Source organism: Pristiophorus japonicus, chromosome 17 (genome assembly GCF_044704955.1).
Source record: "Pristiophorus japonicus isolate sPriJap1 chromosome 17, sPriJap1.hap1, whole genome shotgun sequence".
Lineage (NCBI taxonomy): Eukaryota > Metazoa > Chordata > Chondrichthyes > Pristiophoridae > Pristiophorus > Pristiophorus japonicus.
In genome coordinates, this window is record NC_091993.1 from 89146744 (window position 1) to 89164782 (window position 18039).

The 18039-nt window shown below is 45.9% G+C and overlaps 1 protein-coding gene across 2 annotated transcripts in view; it reads left to right on the forward strand.

Moving 5' to 3' along the window:
- The window catches only part of LOC139228224 (ladinin-1-like), a 143035-nt gene that overhangs the window by 91925 nt on the left and 33071 nt on the right, over positions 1-18039 (forward strand). For both annotated transcript variants that reach the window (XM_070859400.1, XM_070859401.1), the window contains exon 10: positions 13150-13218. In XM_070859400.1, the coding sequence (XP_070715501.1) occupies positions 13150-13218 (69 nt within the window). The remainder of the gene's footprint in view (positions 1-13149; positions 13219-18039) is intronic.

An 18039-nucleotide genomic window follows, 5' to 3' on the forward strand; every position in this document is an offset into this window, starting at 1 on the left:
ATCGTTTCTCTGTATCTACCCTATCAAATCCTTTCATCATCTAAACTCCTTGATTAGAACACCCCCCAATCTCCTATACTCAAGTGAGTTACTCAAATTTGTGCGCGCTGTCCTCAGAATTTAACCCTCTCAGCACCAGTATCATTCCGGTGAATCTGCACTGCACCTTCTCCAAGGCAATAATCCTTCTTGAAGTGCAGTGCCCAAAACTGAATGCAGTCCTGCAGATGGGATATGACCAAGGCTCTATACAACTGAAGCATAACTTCCTCCCTTTGTATTCCAGTTCCATTGAGATAATGGCCAACATTCCATTAGCCTTTTCGATTGCTTTTTGTACTTATCGACTGATTATTAATGTGTACTTGAACTCCCAAATCTCTTTGCAGTTCCTAGTTTCTCACCATTTAGAAAAAGCTCTGATTTATCTTTCTTGGGTTCAAATTTGATGACCTCATATTTTCTCACATTGAACTCCATTTGTCATAGTTTTGCCCAGTCACTAAATCAGTCTATTTTCCTTTAGAACTCCCTGTTTTCATCTGAATTGCTTACTGTCCTTCCTAACTTAAGTGTCATGCAGACATCTTGCAGGGCTGTAGAGCTGGAGAAGGTTACTGAGATAGGGAGAGATGAAGCCATGAAGGGATTTGAATATGAAGATATGAGGCATTGGTGAACTGGGGAGCCAATGTAAGCAAGTGAGCACAGGGCTGATTGCCGAGCGGGATGCGCTTAAGTTTATGGACAGTGGGGGATGGGAGACCACCCAGGAAGAGCATTGGTATTGTTGAGTCTGTGGTGGCAAAAGTATGGATGAGTGTTTCAGTAGTAGATGGGCTGAAGTAGGGGTGAAGGCAGGCAGTGTTATGGATTTGCAACATAATGGGCCTGAATTCGCACTCCGCATGCACCCGTGGGGTCCCCGCAAGTTTCGGGCTTAGGCATGCAAAGCGTATGCACCTAAACCTGGAACTTGCGATCTGTCAAGAATTCTCTCAACAGAACATACGCATCTGAAACAAAAGGGCCTCCGCGGGTGGAGACTTGCCCAACTCCTGCCCAGCTAATGTCCTTCAAATTCGTATCTGCTTTTATCAGCGTAAGACTTTTAAAGCACAGAATAATCATTTCTTTTCAATAATTTAAGCATTAAATCCTATGATATGTTTATTTTTAGACCCTTTAAAATTATGTAAATTTATTTTTCAAAAAATTAAATTTTTGTTTTAAGTAATTATTAAATTACATTTTGATTAATTTGAAATATATGATTTTTAATTTATTTTCAGTGTTTGTGTGTTTTTGGCAGTATTCCCATTCATATGGAATCATCTTAAGTATGAATTGGGATCCCCTACTCTGATAGGTTGGGCCGACCCACATGATCCCAGTGATGTGTACAAAGCCCATACGCTCCTGCGATACGCGGGCCTCTACGAAGGCCTTTGCGGGAAGCAACCTGTAGTATATGTAGGCACCTTTAGTTATGACTCCACGAGGCAGGGTATGGTACTTAAACTGTGCAGACCTGCAGTCCTTTATTAGCAGCTCCTGAGTGCCGACAACAAGCTGTGTGTTCCTTTTTATACTGGGTTACCTGTCGTGTGCAGGCAACCCCTGGGTCTCCAGCAACGGCACCCTCTAGTGTACCAGTAAGGTGTGTACAGTACAAGGGTATATTCAATGTTACATGACAGTGTTACAGACATCACACAGTGAACAGGCATGCCTACACAATACTACCGACCGCAAATTCTGGGCCTATGTATTTGTAGAGTGAGCGAGTGCCTTCTGTGTGTAGAACTACAGTGAAAAAACTAATTTTTAACTTATTTTCATTACTTATTTTCTAAAGTTTAAAAAAAAATGCTACTGGTGTGGCTACCACCCTAGGTGGAGCACGTGATTTCTAATCACACTAGCAATGTTAGCAGTATATCTGATCTCTTTATTTCAATCTTTGGTGGTTTAGTTTGGATGTACATGACCCTCTGGTGTGTATGTGTCTGTCCAATCCCTGGAAGTCTGGTGGGAGAAGGTGGAGCAGGTATTATGATCTATTGTTGCTATGCATCAGTCCTATTCCTAGTGAAGACAGGCTATATTGTTTCGGGAATCACATAGAATTTACAGCACTGAAATAGACAATTCGTCCGAACTGGTCTATGCCAGTGTTTATGCTCCATATGAGCCTCCTCCCACCTATCAACATATCCTTCTATTCTTTTCTCCCTCATATCTAGCTTCCTTCTAAATGCACTTTTCACATTAATGCAAGTCAGGCATCATAAGTATAAATAGATGCACTTGTGAAATGTGACCCCCAAAGCAGCAGTAAAATTCTTAAGAGTCCCACGTAATAAAAACGGAATTGACTTACTCAGCTAATCTGAATCAGCAGCTGTGGTTATGATCCTTTTGCAGATCAAACACCCGACTGCCTCAGGCTCATTGCTGGCTGCTTGGCATAGTACAAAGTCCAGACTGCTTTATTATGAGTGAGGATATTAATTGACTTTTCACTTGTTTGGACTGCAACTTCATATCAAGCCACTTGGTGGCAGAGTTGTAAAGCATGTTCAGTCAACATGCGGCATTAGCCAGTAGCTGCCGGACAGTGATCTGGCTGGTGGGTCATGTGCGTGGGGAGAAGTCAGAAGTCAAAGGCAGACTGCTTTCACTCTTGGGGTGGTTGTAGAGCATCCAGGAGGGCGCTGAGCACTTCGAGTCTTGTCGCCGAGAGCATGCAGAAACCAAGCGCAGACAGCAGAAGGAGCGTGCGGCAAACCAGACTCCCCACCCACCCTTTCCTTCAACCACTGTCTGTCCCACCTGTGACAGAGACTGTAATTCCCATATTGGACTGTTCAGTCATCTGAGAACTCACTTTTAGAGTGTAAGCATGTCTTCCTCGATTTCGAGGGACTGCCTATGATGATGATGGCTATTCATAATGCTGACTCTAAACTTTATGCTCAGAAAAGAAGGAAAATGACTGCATCTCATGGGAGGAATCAGCATGTGCTTGCATGAAGGTCACATGGAAGGGCAGCAAGACTGAGATATGGCTGACGCGGAGGGTGACTCAATGAATATACCAAGAGGGGATGACAGTTCTCGCTGTAACGTGAAATGTGGAAGATAACAGCATTAATTTGCCATTAATTCAGGCTTAATGCTGGGAATAGAAAGCCTTGCATTTATATACTGCCTTTCATGGCCTTAGGCAGTCCCAAACTACTTAATAGCCAATTAGGTACTTTTGAAGTGTAGTCATTGGTGCAATGTAGAACAAGCAGCCATCAATTTGTGCATAGCAAGGTCCCATAAACAGCAATGTGATAATGATCAGTTATTCTGTTATAGTGATGGTGGTTGAGGGTTAAATATTGGCCTGGACACCAGGAGAACTCCCTTGCCCTTCTTAAAGATAGAAAGAAAGATTTGCATTTATATAGCATCTTTCGCGACCATTGGATGTCTCAAAGTGCTTTACAGCCAATGTAATATTTTGGAGTGTAGTCTCTTTTGTAATGTAAATTATAAATAGTGCTGTGTGATCTTTTATGTCCATCCAAGACGAGGCCTTGGTTTAATATTTTGTCCAAAAGACGGCACCTCCAACAATGCAGCACTTCCTCGATACTATGCTGACGTGTCAGCCTAGATTTTGTGCTCAAGTCTCTGGAGTGGGATTGAACCCACAACCTTCTGACTCAGAGCAAGAGTGCTATCACTGAGCCACGGTTGAACCAGACTATTGACAGTGATGGGTCTCACATCACATATACAGTTGTCTTAATTTTGCTTTTCCAGTCAATGTGGGTGAAATTGGTCTTTGGTGCTAGTGCAAAATGTGTAATACGCATTGACGTAAACGAAAAAGATAATTGGGCGGGGTGTAAAACGGGCTGTCGATTCTCTATTGAACATTTTGCACTAATGCCCAAGATCAATTTCACCCTATGGCTTATTTATAATTCCTCTAATAATCTATGATTTCTGGAAGACTCAGTGCATATTAATATATTACTGTGGTTATTTCTTTAATAGTATCTGTGCAAACAAATCTGAACTGCTCATCTTTTTAAAAGCTTTTGATATAACTTGAATATTAAGATAATCTAAACAGATATTAAGACAGTTCGCGTAGCCTATCTCAAACAACACAGTATTCACCAGCAGCATGAGTCACTATTTTGTTTAAATGGAGAATGACATCACAGCATGTTGCATGCTACGCTGTACAGGCCTGATAGAGATCTGCATCACTGGAATATGACTTTTTGTAAAGTAAAGCAAAGAGCATGAAGTGCAGCTAAAGGATAGGCTCAGACGTGGAATGACAATTGAAGCCACTTAGTGTGATCATCCTCAGGAACTTTTGATTTGGTCACAACACCAGATACTGGGCTCAATTTTCCCCGAGCCAGTTTTCTGGCATATTGCCTGAGTTGCACCGCTTAATTAGGTAACTCCAGAAAAAAAATCTCCGAAGTTTCCCCGATGTTTGGTCTCTAATCTGCAGCTGCGCAGCGTGGCCAGTCGCCTCAGTGGGTGGAGCCTGCGGTCTGCGCTGGAAAAAGGAGCCGGGCCTTCTGCGCATGCGTGGGGGAAAAAACTGATGTTCTTAATGTTCTGACGTGGCCGCGCATACGCAGTAGAGCTCCTAGTGAGGTGCCTTCCTGGTCAGCTGTGGTGAGTACCCTCCCCCGCCGAGTCTCTCCGGTGCCTTCCCGCCGCTCTGTGGTCCCCGATTTCGTGCCAGCCAGCTTGCTCCCTTCACTCCGAGTCTCTCCGGTGCCTTCCCGCCGCTCTGTGGCCCTCGATTTTGTGCCGGTCCAGTTCTGCTCCGCTTCCTGCCCCCAGTCCAGGCCGAATGGCCTCCGATGTACTTACCTGCACCGATTTCTTTAACTCTCCGCAAGGGTTTTCTCGAGAGGCCACATACACTGGCCTAAGTAGAAATGGAGTAACTGTTAGCTGGTCAAAGTTGCCTAAATGGCCAGAATTGGCATAGGTGGCTGGTAACGCCCGCTTTTGAGGGGGAAAAAAAAGTACCTAAAAAAAAAAAGTAACTAACTGAGTTACGTTGGTGCAAATTGATTGGGGAAACTGGGGATTTTTAAGATAGGCCAGCAAAAGCAGCCTACTCCAAAAAAAACGGCACAAATACTGGGGAAAATTGAGCCCAATAAATCTAAATAAAATGGACATTTTATGAAAAATAACAGATACAATGCCAGAAATGTAAATTGATTCCTCTCCAGTGTGATATTACTATAACACCACATATTTTATTTGTTCCACTTGCTGTTTCTTTTAATTTTTAAACTTTATTTCTGTTACAGTACTTGTGTAAAAGCCTCGTGCATATGCAAAGTTGAGTAATCCTGGGCTGATCACATTGGCCAAATTCACGTGGAGAGCCAATCATATTAAACTTGACTTTCCTACAAGTAAGAAAATGGTTCTTTTAAAAAGGATCACTTAACTGAACTGTTCCAGATATAGTGATCGCACTAAGCAGCTTCTAATAAGATGCATTAACTGTACCATTGCATCTAATGATATCATTATCTGTAATGATAGGACGCAATAAGCCTTTATGTGAGGGTTGCAGTTCGCATCAACCAATGGGCCAATAGAGCTCAAGAATCCAGAAAAGCATTTGGATGTAAGGTAGCGATCTGGGGCTGTTCATTATTTACTCCATTTAAAAAATGTTTTATTCAAATAATGTGGAGCAGTGAACGTTTCATATTTTGTCCTTGCATTAAAGCAATATTTCAAGTATGAGATTCCAAAAACATTGATGTCGAGTGGATTCCTTGCATTCAGAAAGAAAAAAATATTCTGATGCTATTTTCATTGAGCCTCTGTGGCATAACTTTGGGGAATCAGATCCAAAGCTGGTGCCTAAAATGTCCATCAACTTTGCTCCACCATTGCACCCACTCTATAGTGCAATGCTCCCTTATCAGTGTGTAAATGCAACACGAACACTTACACCATTAATATGAGTATTAGTACTGCCTGAGTTTCAAACCAAAGTGATGATGACAAGGCAAGACAGAGAAAGACAGATTAGAAGAGACTGGGCTAGCTTGGACAGCGAGAGAAAAGCCAGTAGATGAAAAAACAAGCAGTTGAGAAGAGAAAAGCGGAGGGAACGAGAAGCAAGAAGATAAAACTAAGGATTTTGGAGATACGAAAACCAAAGCCCTGAAAGGATAACTAAGAAGGATGGAGCAACCAAACACAAGGAGATCAAAACAGATTCTGTGGCTAAGGTAACAAACATGAATCGAAGAAGGCATCACCATCAAGCAGTTTATTATTATTAATAATTAGAGTGTGGACTAATTCAGTTATTTTAGTGGTTATTTAAGATGTGTCAGCTGTTGAACAAATGATCCAATAATCACGTACTCTACGTATTACCCCTGTCATGCTACATTTTTGTCATTTGATTTTTTAAATATATTTTAGTGATTATTTCAAATGTTGTAGGCTTATTTGGTCTTAATAATATTTAGAATACACCAAAGCTTCCCCCTTCCATCAGGTGGCTAAGACTGTCTAGAGCACTAACCTCTCCGAGGAATACTCTCGGTGCTGCTCTGTGATTAGCATACAGGAAATGCATATGTGTGACTAATCCAGATGGTTTCCTCCCTCCTCATTCTTGTCCATTTGCAGGTTAAGTGCTCTGTTACTATGGAGTGGTGCACCAGCAGACTACACAAGAACTGGTGGAATCTGAACAATGAGAGAAGCTGACCATTGGGATTGGGTTTAAACATATGCCTTTTATTTGGGATTCTAATGTTCACTCCTGGAACTATCTGTTCTGCTATAGACTATTTTCTATTCACAAATATTTTCTGCTATTCCTTCCTTCCTTCTTAAATATCAGTATTAACACGCTTACTGATGAATCAGCACACATAGGGCCCGAAATTCACCGTTCCTAAAGGGACGGTTACCACGGAGTTTGGGCAGTTGATCGAAAAAATTGATGGGCCCCCGCGGTGGGTACTTTTCCCTCGCCGAGCCATATTCAGCTCGGGGAGAATTTCAGCGGTGTTTACTTCCGGCAGAAACGGCGCGGTGAATCTGCTGTAAAGGAGGGTTTCCAGCAGTGAGCTCTGCAGCATGCGGGCTGCTGGAAAGGGATGACCACAGCAAAATTCACCGAGGATAAGGTAGGACCTTTCCTGGCAGTATCCCCGCGAGGTTTTCGATGCGGTGCTCGAACACGACACCGCTGGGGCCCTTTGGTCGGTAAAAAGTTTTATTACTTATTGTTTTAATTTAATTTTCCAGCATCCACAGTATTTATCTTTTCACGTAATTTTATTAATTGTTTGGCTCCATTAAACCTGCTGAGTGCTGCTCAGAGGTTTGCCCATACCCCTGTACTCTTGTACAACTTTCAGGTCTGGCTCTTTAGTGGAGGCCTGTGGGCTGCAGAGACCTGCTTGGCAGAGTTCACCCAGAGGATGGGAGGAGTGTTGGGAGGGCAACACCTGGTACACCTGCTCAGAACCAGGGCCGCACACAGGAGAAGGTGTCGCCATCAGCACTGTGCAGACAGGCAGCGGGCAAGGGAGGCAGCAGCCATGATTCATTCATTCTGCGCCAGACCAGTGTGTCCGTCGTCTTCATCGGCCCGAATCAGGATTGCGGTTGGCTGCTTGGGGACATGGGATATCCCCTGTTCACTTGGCTGCTCACTCCTCTGCGGAACCTCAGGGCAGCACCAGAGCATGCATACAATGACGCTCATTGTGCCACCAGGTGCATCATCGAGCAATGCATAGGCATCCTTAAGCAGAGGTTCCAATGCCTGGACCGCTCTGGTGGCACCTTGCAGTACTCTCCTCAAATGGTCGCCATAATCATCATGGTCTGCTGCATGCTGCACAACCTGGCCATCATGAGGGGCCAGCTTCTGGAGGTCAAGCCAGCAGTACCATCTGAGGAGGAGGAAGAGGAGTTGGCGCAGGAGTTGGAAGAGGAGAAGGAGGCACAGAAGGAGGAGGAGGTGGATTCCCGTCGCCCCAGAGCTAGGAGGTGTCGACCCATCGCCACCCTGGAAGGGCCGGGTGCAGACTGGCCAGCACCCTACTGGGAGGGTGCATCCTCACATATATGAAGGTGCCTGACACCTCCCCTGCAATCTCCCTCCATGCATTATGTACTGACGGTCTGCCAGGTCTCCCCACGACAGGAAACAGTATTCTTCTTCTGTCCTCCACACAGTCCATCAGTGTCTCCAGCTCCATATCAGCGAACCTGTTGGCTCTCCTTGCACCTCTTACACCAGCCATCCTTCCAACCTCCTTCCCCCCTCGGGGCCTTGCTGCAACTCTTTTGGGGGGGGAACAAAATAACCATTAGATCAAGTGCCCCCCCGATCTGGGGGACACTTCAGACACTTTTAACTGCCCTCTTTTTTTAATATTTTTTGTTTTTTGGGGTTTTTTTTGTGTCTGGGGCCTTGCTGCAAACCCTGGCCTTTTTAGGCAGCTGGCTCATTAGAAACCCTTACCTGCATGCTGACTTTCTCAGTGGTGATAACGCTCAAATTAAGACAGCCACACTGCTGCAAAATCCACTTTGGAAGGGTTCATTAGCGCTGGAACCCATTTGTTCACTTTTGGAGCTGAATATGGGGTGGCCCAGCCACGAAAAAATGTATCATGCTCACAGGTCCTGGACAAATTTGACTCATTATTTCAACCCGGCATTGGCACTTTCATGGGGGCCAAGGTAGTGATTCACATAAACCCGGACGCCAGACCAGTACACCACAAGGCCAGAGCGGTGCCGTACATGATGCAGGAAAAGATAGAAGGCGAATTGGACCGCCTGCTGAGGGAAGGCATCATCTCGCAGTTGAATTCACTGACTGGGCGAGCCCGATCGTGCTGGTGCTCAAGGCGGATGGATCGGTCAGGATATGTGGCGATTACAAGGCCACCATCAATCGGGTGTCACTCAAAGACCAGTACCCGCTACCGAGAGCGGAGGACCTCTTTGCGACGCTATCCGGTGGCAAACTTTTTTCAAAATTGGACCTGACCTCAGCTTACATGACCCAGGAGCTGGCGAGTGAGTCGAAGAAGCTGACCACCATCACGGCACACAAGGGGTTGTTTGAGTACAACAGATGTCCGTTCGGGATTCGCTCGGCCGCCGCGATCTTCCAATGAAATATGGAAAGCCTCCTCAAGTCGATTCCAGGGACGATGGTTTTTCAGGACGACATCCTCATTACGGGTCACGATACTGAAGAACACCTCCACAACCTGGAGGAGGTGCTACGCAGACTGGACTGGGTAGGTCTGCGACTGAAAAAGGTGAAGTGCGTCTTCCTAGCTCCAGAGGTAGAATTCCTGGGGATGAGGGTAGCACCAGACGGGATCAGCCCTACTGCATCCAAGACGGAAGCGATCCAGAGAGCACCCAGACCCCGTAACACAACGGAGCTGCGTTCGTTCCTGGGGCTCCTGAACTATTTTGGTAACTTTCTTCCCAAATTGAGCACGCAGCTAGAGCCGCGTGCTCCTATGCAAAGGTCGCGAATGGGTCTGGGGGGACAGCCAGGAAAGGGCTTTTAATAGAGTACGCAATTTGTCATGTTCCAACAATCTGTTAATGCTATATGATCCATGTAAGAAACTTGTGTTAACGTGCGATGCGTCGTCCTATGGTGTCGGGTGTATATTGCAGCATGTCAATGCCAAGGGTCAGTTACAGCCGGTAGCTTATGCCTCCAGGAGTCTGTCCCAGGCAGAAAGGGGCTATGGGATGGTAGAAAAGAAGGCGCTCGCATGTGTATATGCGGTAAAGGAAATGCACCAGTACCTGTTTGGCAGGAAATTTGAGCTGGAGACAGATCACAAACCCCTAATGTCCCTTTTGGCCGACAACAAGGCCATAAATGCAAACGCATCGGTCCGCATCCAGAGGTGGGCACTCACGTTAGCTGCCTATGACTACACAATTCGGCACAGACCGGGCACCGAAAACTGCGCCGATGTACTCAGCAGGCTCCCACTAGCCACCACTGAGGGGGCTACCGAGCATGGTGCTGAGATGGTCATGGCTGTTGAAGCTTTCGGAAGCGAAGGCTCACCCGTGACAGCCCGTCAGATTAAAGTCTGGACAAATAGAGACCTGCTATTGTCTCTAATCAAGAAATGTGTCCTGAATGGGGACTGGGCAGCCACGTACAGGGCAAGCCCTGAGAAATTTAAACCATTTCACAGGCGCAAGGATGAACTCTCGATTCAGGCCGATTGCCTACTATGGGGAAACCGCATAGTCATGCCCCAGATGGGCAGAGAGGTGATCATCAGAGAACTCCACAATGGGCACCCGGGCATTGTCACGATGAAGGCAATTGCCAGGTCACACGTTTGGTGGCCAGGGATAGACGCAGATCTGGAACTTTGTGTTCGCAGGTGCAACACGTGTGCCCAGCTGGGCCATGCGCCCAGGGAAGCCCCCCTTAGCCCCTGGCCATGGCCCGCCAAGCCTTGGTCATGCATCCATGTGGACTACGCAGGTCCTTTCATGGGGAAAATGTTTTTGGTTGTAGTAGACGCCTACTCCAAATGGATCGAGTGTGACATTTTAAATTCAAGCACATCCTCTGCCACGGTAGAAAGTCTACAGGCAATGTTCGCCGCCCACGGTCTACCGGACATCTTGGTCAGCGACAATGGCCCGTGCTTCACAAGCACTGAATTCTAGGACTTAATGGCAGGCAATGGAATTAACCATGTTAGAACGGCACCGTTCAAGCCGGCCTCAAATGGCCAGGCAGAACGAGCAGTGCAGATAATCAAACAGGGGATGCTCAGATTCCAAGGGGGCTCCCTACAAACCCGCTTATCACGCCTCCTGTTGGCCTATAGATCCCGACCACACTCGCTCACAGGGGTTCCACCCGCAGAGCTACTAATGAAAAGGACGCTCAAAACCTGATTATCCCTATACACCCCACCATGAAAGAAATTGTCGAGAGCAGGCGCCAGTCACAATATCACTACCATGACAGGAATGCGAGGGCGCGATGTATTGATGTAAATGATCCTGTTTTTGTCCTCAACGACGCTGCAGGGCCCAAATGGCTCACAGGCACTGTGGTTGCCAAAGAGGGAAATAGGATTCTGGTAGTTAAACTTACCAATGGACAAATATGCCGCAAACATGTGGATCAAACAAAAAGGAGGTTCAGCAACCCCATAGAAGAAGCAGAGGAAGAACACGATATAGAGTTCACTCCACCACAGGTGACCGAACACCGGAACCAAAGGGAGGAGAGCCCAGTCACTGTGGGCAGTCCGCACAGGCCTGAGGCACTGCAAACAGCAGACACTCAGGCCAGCGCCCAACAACCGGAGCCCTAACTCAAGGGCTCTATAAGGGAGCGTAAACCACCAGAGAGATTCAACCTGTGATCCCAATAAGACTTTGCGGGTGGAGGTGATGTCATGTAACCCATGTATAAACTGACCTAAGTTGTACACCGTGAGAACACTGACCACTAGGTGGGAGACACTCCTAACCTGGACCTTCAGGTATAAAAGGGGAAGCTCCACCCACCTTCATCACTTGAGTGCTAAGGAATAAAGGACAGGTCACAGACTGACCTCTCGAGAATGGGCCTCGTGTGCATTTATACTGTGTAATAAGGACATATCAACCCCCTTCCTCTTCCTTATCTATATGCCCTTTGGCAATATCATCTGTGGGCACGGGACCATCTATATGCATGCCGATGACGTCTAACTTTACCACTCCAAAAATTCTCTTAACTCCATGACCCCATGTAGTCAGACTGGCTGACATCAAGTCTTGGTTGAGTCACGACTTCCTTCAACTGAGCGTTGGAAAGACTGAAACCATTGTTTTGATGCCTGCTTCAAGCACCTCTTTGCCACAGATACCATCCATTCCCCTGGGCATTCACTCAGACTGAACAAAACCATGCTCAACGTTGGTGTTGTGTTTTGCCCGAGCTGAACTTCACACCCTACATTTTCTCTCTCACCAAGTCTGCTTACTTCCAAATCTGCAATATTATCCACTTTCACCTTTACCGAGCTGCTGGAACCTTTATCACCTCCTTTTGTCACTTCCAGATTTGCAGGTCTTCTCTTATCTTGCAGCTGCTGCATCCTGTCCTGCACTAAGTCCCACTCATCCATCAACCACATTCTTAATGACTTACATTGGTTTCCTGAACCCGAACACATCCAATATAAAATCCTCATCCTTGTCTTCAACTCCTGCCACAGCCTCAGTGCACCCAATCTCTGCAATTGCCTATTGCATTACTTTCCCTCCCATATCTTTTGATCCTCCAACTTCCTGGCTTCCTGTGTATCCCCCTCTCCTTTCACTCCATTATTGGAAGCAGAACTTTTAGTCACTTTAGCTTTCCTCTCTAAAATTCCCTTCCCAAACCTTTCAAAGTCCTTCTCCTTTAACGGTTTTCTGAAAATCCATATTTTCTATCTATCCATCAGTCACTTCTATTAACTTCTCTCCCATGGCTTTGTATCTTTTCCTCCTAGTATTTCTCTACAAAGTGCCATTGGATGCTTTGTACATTAAAGGAACATTATAATTACAATGTGTTTTGGTGGAGCACTGGGGCTCTACAAATTCAACCAAACCAGGGAGATAATAACTTGAAAAATGAAAGTGTGAGTAGTGTGGTGAAATGCCAGATAGAAACATTGAGCAAATTTACTTCAGAAAATGCACTTCACAATTAAAACAACTAATTAGAATCTAGAACTACAAAACTTTACAGAAGTTGTTGAGAACCATTGTTGAAAAAGGATTTTGTGCCCAGTTGGTACACAGCACAACAAATGTTGTATATGTTTTCTACTTCATTCATAAATTATGTTTGTACATACTGCGCTGTAACCATAAACATGTAATATATTTTAGCTCCATCTGGTGGACTACTGTGGCACTGCAGCCAGTACTGTTAACAACAATAAAGAGTGAATCATCTGACTCAGGTTCTTGATGTTAGCAGCCCTCTTACAGCTTGTCTCGAATGCCGTTGTGAACTGGTACTTAAAGATGAAAGATGTTGCTTTGTGTTTCCAGGATATCAGACCAGGCGATGTAGCCAACAAACGCAGTCTGTGGGAGAACAAAGCTGAATCTGTAGAAAAGGTAATGAAATTAAAATGAAATAATTCTATGCAAGTACTTTATGCAACTAAATTAAGGATACTCATTGTACTTTGAAATATTAGTGCCTTTCTCTAGTTACCTATACCTTGACCTTTAAAACAGCAATGCCAATATTCTTTGCCCTGTCAGCAACTGTAGGTCAACTTACATTGAAACAACTTGGTTTCTAGTGGCTTCCTCAGTAATTAGGTAAATGAATCAAGTCCAAAAACACCAGAGTCAAGATATATAGAGAGAGAAGTACTTCAAAATGTCCATTGTATGTTATATAGATTAAATGGAGGATTATTGATGAGATGTATGATATAGAACCACTCAGGAATGAAGGAGAAAATTTAATTGTGTAGAATTAAAATATGGCAGAAATATTAAATATTACAAATAATGGTGGAAGTGGGAATTTAGGTATACTAGAGGAGGATACGGCCAACTGTCAGGTTCTACTGCTTTTTTTGAAGCAGAAGAAATCCTAAGGTGGGCCAAGATGTCATGTACCCTGGGATATTGAACACGAGAGAAAATAGCAGAGCTTCTCAAATATGCAAATTACACAATTGGAATTAGAGACTAGCTAATGTAACACCTTTGTTCAAGAAGGGAGAAAGGTATAATCAGGATAACTATAGACCAGTTAGTTTTACGTTAATTGTGAGCAAACTCTTCTAATTAACAATTTGAGATAAAATTAGTGAGCATTTAAAAATGCATGGGTTCTTTGTTGTATATGGAGAAAGAATCAGACTGAACACTGAGCTCAAAGTAAAGTGTGACCGTAATCTTTTATTGCAGGTCTCCAGAGTGCCTCTCCAACCTGTGAAGTCTCCTTAAATACCTGTGCTCCCAAGTGATTATGGGATCCCTTGGGACTCCAGGGGATGAGCCCTCTGGTGGCTGTACAGAGTAAATACAAGTCCACATATAAAACAATACCCCCCCCCCCCCAGAGTCAATAGTGTAACTATTTATAATATGAGTCGATCTGGGGCCCTTCTTGCCCTGGTTGATCGTCTCGGTGTGAAAGCTGGTGTTGTTGAATCATTTGTTGGGCCCTCGCTGGACTGCTGTGCAGCTGGCCTTGCTGGGCTGCCTGGTGTGTTGGGCCTTGCAGGGCTGCTGTGGATGATGGGTTCTACTTCGTTGTCAACCATGGTGCCGGTTGCCATTAGTGTGTATGTTGGGGGATCTAAAAAGGTAGGGTCCAAGGTGGGTTGCTCTGGATAATCCGTGAATCTGAGTTTGAGTTGGTCCAAGTGTTTCCGGTGAATGAGTCCATTTGAAAGTTTGACCCAAAACAACCTGCTCCCCTCTTTGGCCACGACAGTGCCGGGAAGCCACTTGGGACCTTGTCCATAATTTAATACAAATACAGGATCATTGATTTCAATCTCGCGTGATTCATTTGCGCTATCATGGTATGCACTTTGTTGAAGCCGCCTGCTCTCTACCTGTTCATGTAGATCAGGGTGAACTAACGAGAGCCTTGTCTTAAGTGCTCTTTTCATGAGCAGTTCAGCAGGTGGGATCCCAGTGAGTGAGTGGGGTCTCGTGCGGTAGCTAAGCAGGACTCGGGATAGCTGAGTCTGCAGTGAGCCTTAAGTTACCCTCTTCAAGCCTTGCTTGATGGTTTGCACTGCTCTATCTGCCTGACCATTGGATGCTAGTTTAAACTGGGCAGATGTGATATGTTTGATCCCGTTACGGGTTATGAATATTTTGAACTCGGCATTGGTAAAACATGTCCCGTTGTCGCTCACCAGGACGTTGGGTAAGCCATGTGTGGCAAACATGGCCTGCAGGTTTTCAGTAGTGGCAGCGGACGTGCTAGCTGACATTATCTCATATTCAATCCACTTGGAGTACGCGTCCACAACCACAAGGAGCATTTTACCCAAGAACGGGCCTTCATAGTCGACGTGCACCCTAGACCACGGTTTGGAGGGCCAAGACCATAAACTTAGCGGCGCCTCCCTGGGTACATTGCTTAACTGCGAGCATGTATTATATCTGTGAACGCAGGACTCTACGTCCGCATCGACACCGGGCCACCACACGTGGGATCTGGCTATCGCTTTCATCATTACGATGCCTGGGTGGGTACTGTGGAGGTCATTGATGAAGGTGTCTCTGCCCTTCCTGGGGACCACTACTCGATTGTCCCACAGAAGGCAGTCTGCCTGTATAGACATTTCATCTTTGCGCCGCTGGAACGGCTTTATCTCTTCCTGCATTTCCACTGGGACACTGGACGAGCTCTCGTGAAGCACACAGCTTTTGACTAGAGATAATAAGGGGTCCTGGCTTGTCCAGGTTTTTATCTGCCGGGCAGTGACGGGTGATTGCTCACTCTCAAATGCTTCCATAACCATGACTAGATCTGCGGGCTGCGCTATTTCCACCCCCGTGGTGGGCAATGGCAGCCTACTGAGAGCATCGGCGCAGTTTTCTGGCCTGGCCTGTGGCGGATGGCATAGTTGTATGCGGACAACGTGAGCGCCCATCTCTGGATGCGGGCCGATGCTTTGGTATTTATCCCTTTAGTCTCGGAAAACAGGGATATAAGTGGCTTATGGTCAGTTTCCAATTCAAATTTTAGTCCAAACAGGTATTGATGCATTTTCTTTACGCCCATAGACACACGCTAACGCTTCTTTTTCAATCATGCTGTAGGCTCTCTCAGCCTTAGACAGACTCCTGGATGCATAAGCAACTGGTTACAGTTTCTCGAAATCATTAGCTTGTTGCAATACACACCCGACGCCATATGACGACGCATCATATGCTAGTACCAAACGCTTACATGGATCATACAACACAAGCAATTTGTTTGAGCATAACAATTTTCTCGCTTTTACAAAGGCATTTTTTGGCTTTTGCCCCAAACCCATTTGCCCCTTTTTTGTAGTAAGACATGCAGTGGTTCTAACAGTGTGCTGAGACCCTGTAAGAAGTTACCAAAGTAGTTCAAGAGTCCCAGCAACGACTACAGCTCCGGCACGTTCTGTGGCCTCAGTGCGTTCACGATTGCCTCCGTCTTCATGTTGGTGGGCCTGATGCTGTCCGCTGCAATCCTCCTTCCCAAGAACTCCACTTCAGGTGCCAGGAAAACGCACTTCGAGCGTTTTAACTTGAGCCCCATGTGGTTGAGTCGACTAAGAACATCCTCCAGGTTCTGCAGGTGCTCGACTGTGTTCCGACCTGTAACCAAGATGTCGTCCTGGAAGACCAAAGTGTGCAGGACCGACTTCAATAAACTTTCCATGTTTCTCTGGAATATTGCCGCCACTGATCGGATTCCAAACAGACATCTGTTATAAACAAAAAGACCCTTGTGCGTGTTGATGCAGATGAGAGCATTCGATGATTCCTCCAATTCCTGTGTCATGAAGTCAGATCCAGCTTCGTGAACGTCTTTCCTCCCGCCAGCGTTGCAAAGAGGTCATCGGTCTTTGGTAGTGGGTATTGGTCCTGCAGGGAGAAACAATTGATAGTTACTTTGTAATCTGACGGTGCCGTCTCCCTTGAGGACTGGGACAATAGGACTGGCCCACTTGCTGAACTTGATCGGTGAAATGATGCCCTCTCTTTGCAACCGGTCTAGCTCGACCTCTACCCTTTCTCTCCATGTACAGTACTGCTCTCACCTTGTGATGAATGGGTCGCGTCCCCCAGAATTAGGTGGATCTGCACTTTTGCTCCTTGGAATTTCCCGTTGCCTGGTTCGAACAGCGAAGGAAATTTGTTTAAGACCTGGGCACACGAAGTGTCGTCAGCAGGCGATAGCACTCGGACGTCGTCCCAGTTCCAGCGTATCTTTCCCAGCCAGCTCCTGCCGCGCAGCTTGGGACCATCACCCGGGACCAACCAGACTGGTAGCTTGTGCGCCGCTCCATCGTAGGAGACCTTTATGGCAGCACTGCCGATTACAGGAATCAGTTCTTTCGTGTAAGTTCTTAGTTTCGTGCGAACTGAAGTTAAGACTGGCCTTGAGGCCTTGAGGCCTTGTTGCACCACAACCTTTCGAAAGTCTTTTTGCCCATGGTGGACTGGCTCATGCCCGTGTCCAGCTCCATTGACACCGGGAGTCCATTTAGTTCAACATTTAGCATTATCGGGGGACAATTCATGGTGAATGTGTGCACCCCATGTATCTTTGTCTCCTCTATCTGAGGCTCTGGTTCATCGTGATCCTCCATGGATCTGTCCTCCTCTGCAACATGGTGGTTGCAGGTTGAACAGGCTTAGCAGCTCGCCTGCACACTCGTTGGAGGTGTCCCATTGTTCCACAGCCTTTACAATTGTACTCTTTGAATCGGCATGAATGGAAACAATGATCATCCCTGCAGCGCCAACAAAATGTTAATGGCCTTGCATTCATCACCCTAGCTGGTGGACTCTGAGTCATCTGCGGACGTGCAGCTGCAGGTATGAGTGACCTGCCCTGTTCGTTACGATTTGAAAACATCATCACTTTGTTCACAATACTTGTAGCAGCACTTGTGTACTGAGAGATTTGCTTCATATTGTCACTGGTGGCAATGAACGCCTGGTTTATCGCTATGGCCTTACTCAAGGTTTGGGTCTCTACAATCAAAAGTTTGCGAAGTATGGTTTTGTGGCCAATGCCAAGTACAAAAAAGTCTGAGCATGTGCTACAAATTTCCTTCAAATTTGCAATATTCTGCAAGGTGTCTTAGCTCGGCGACATAACTCACCACTTTCTGGCCTTCAGACCTTTTGTAGGTGTAGAACCTGTACCTCGCCATCAGAATGCTTTCCTTCGGGTTCAAATGCTCTCAGACC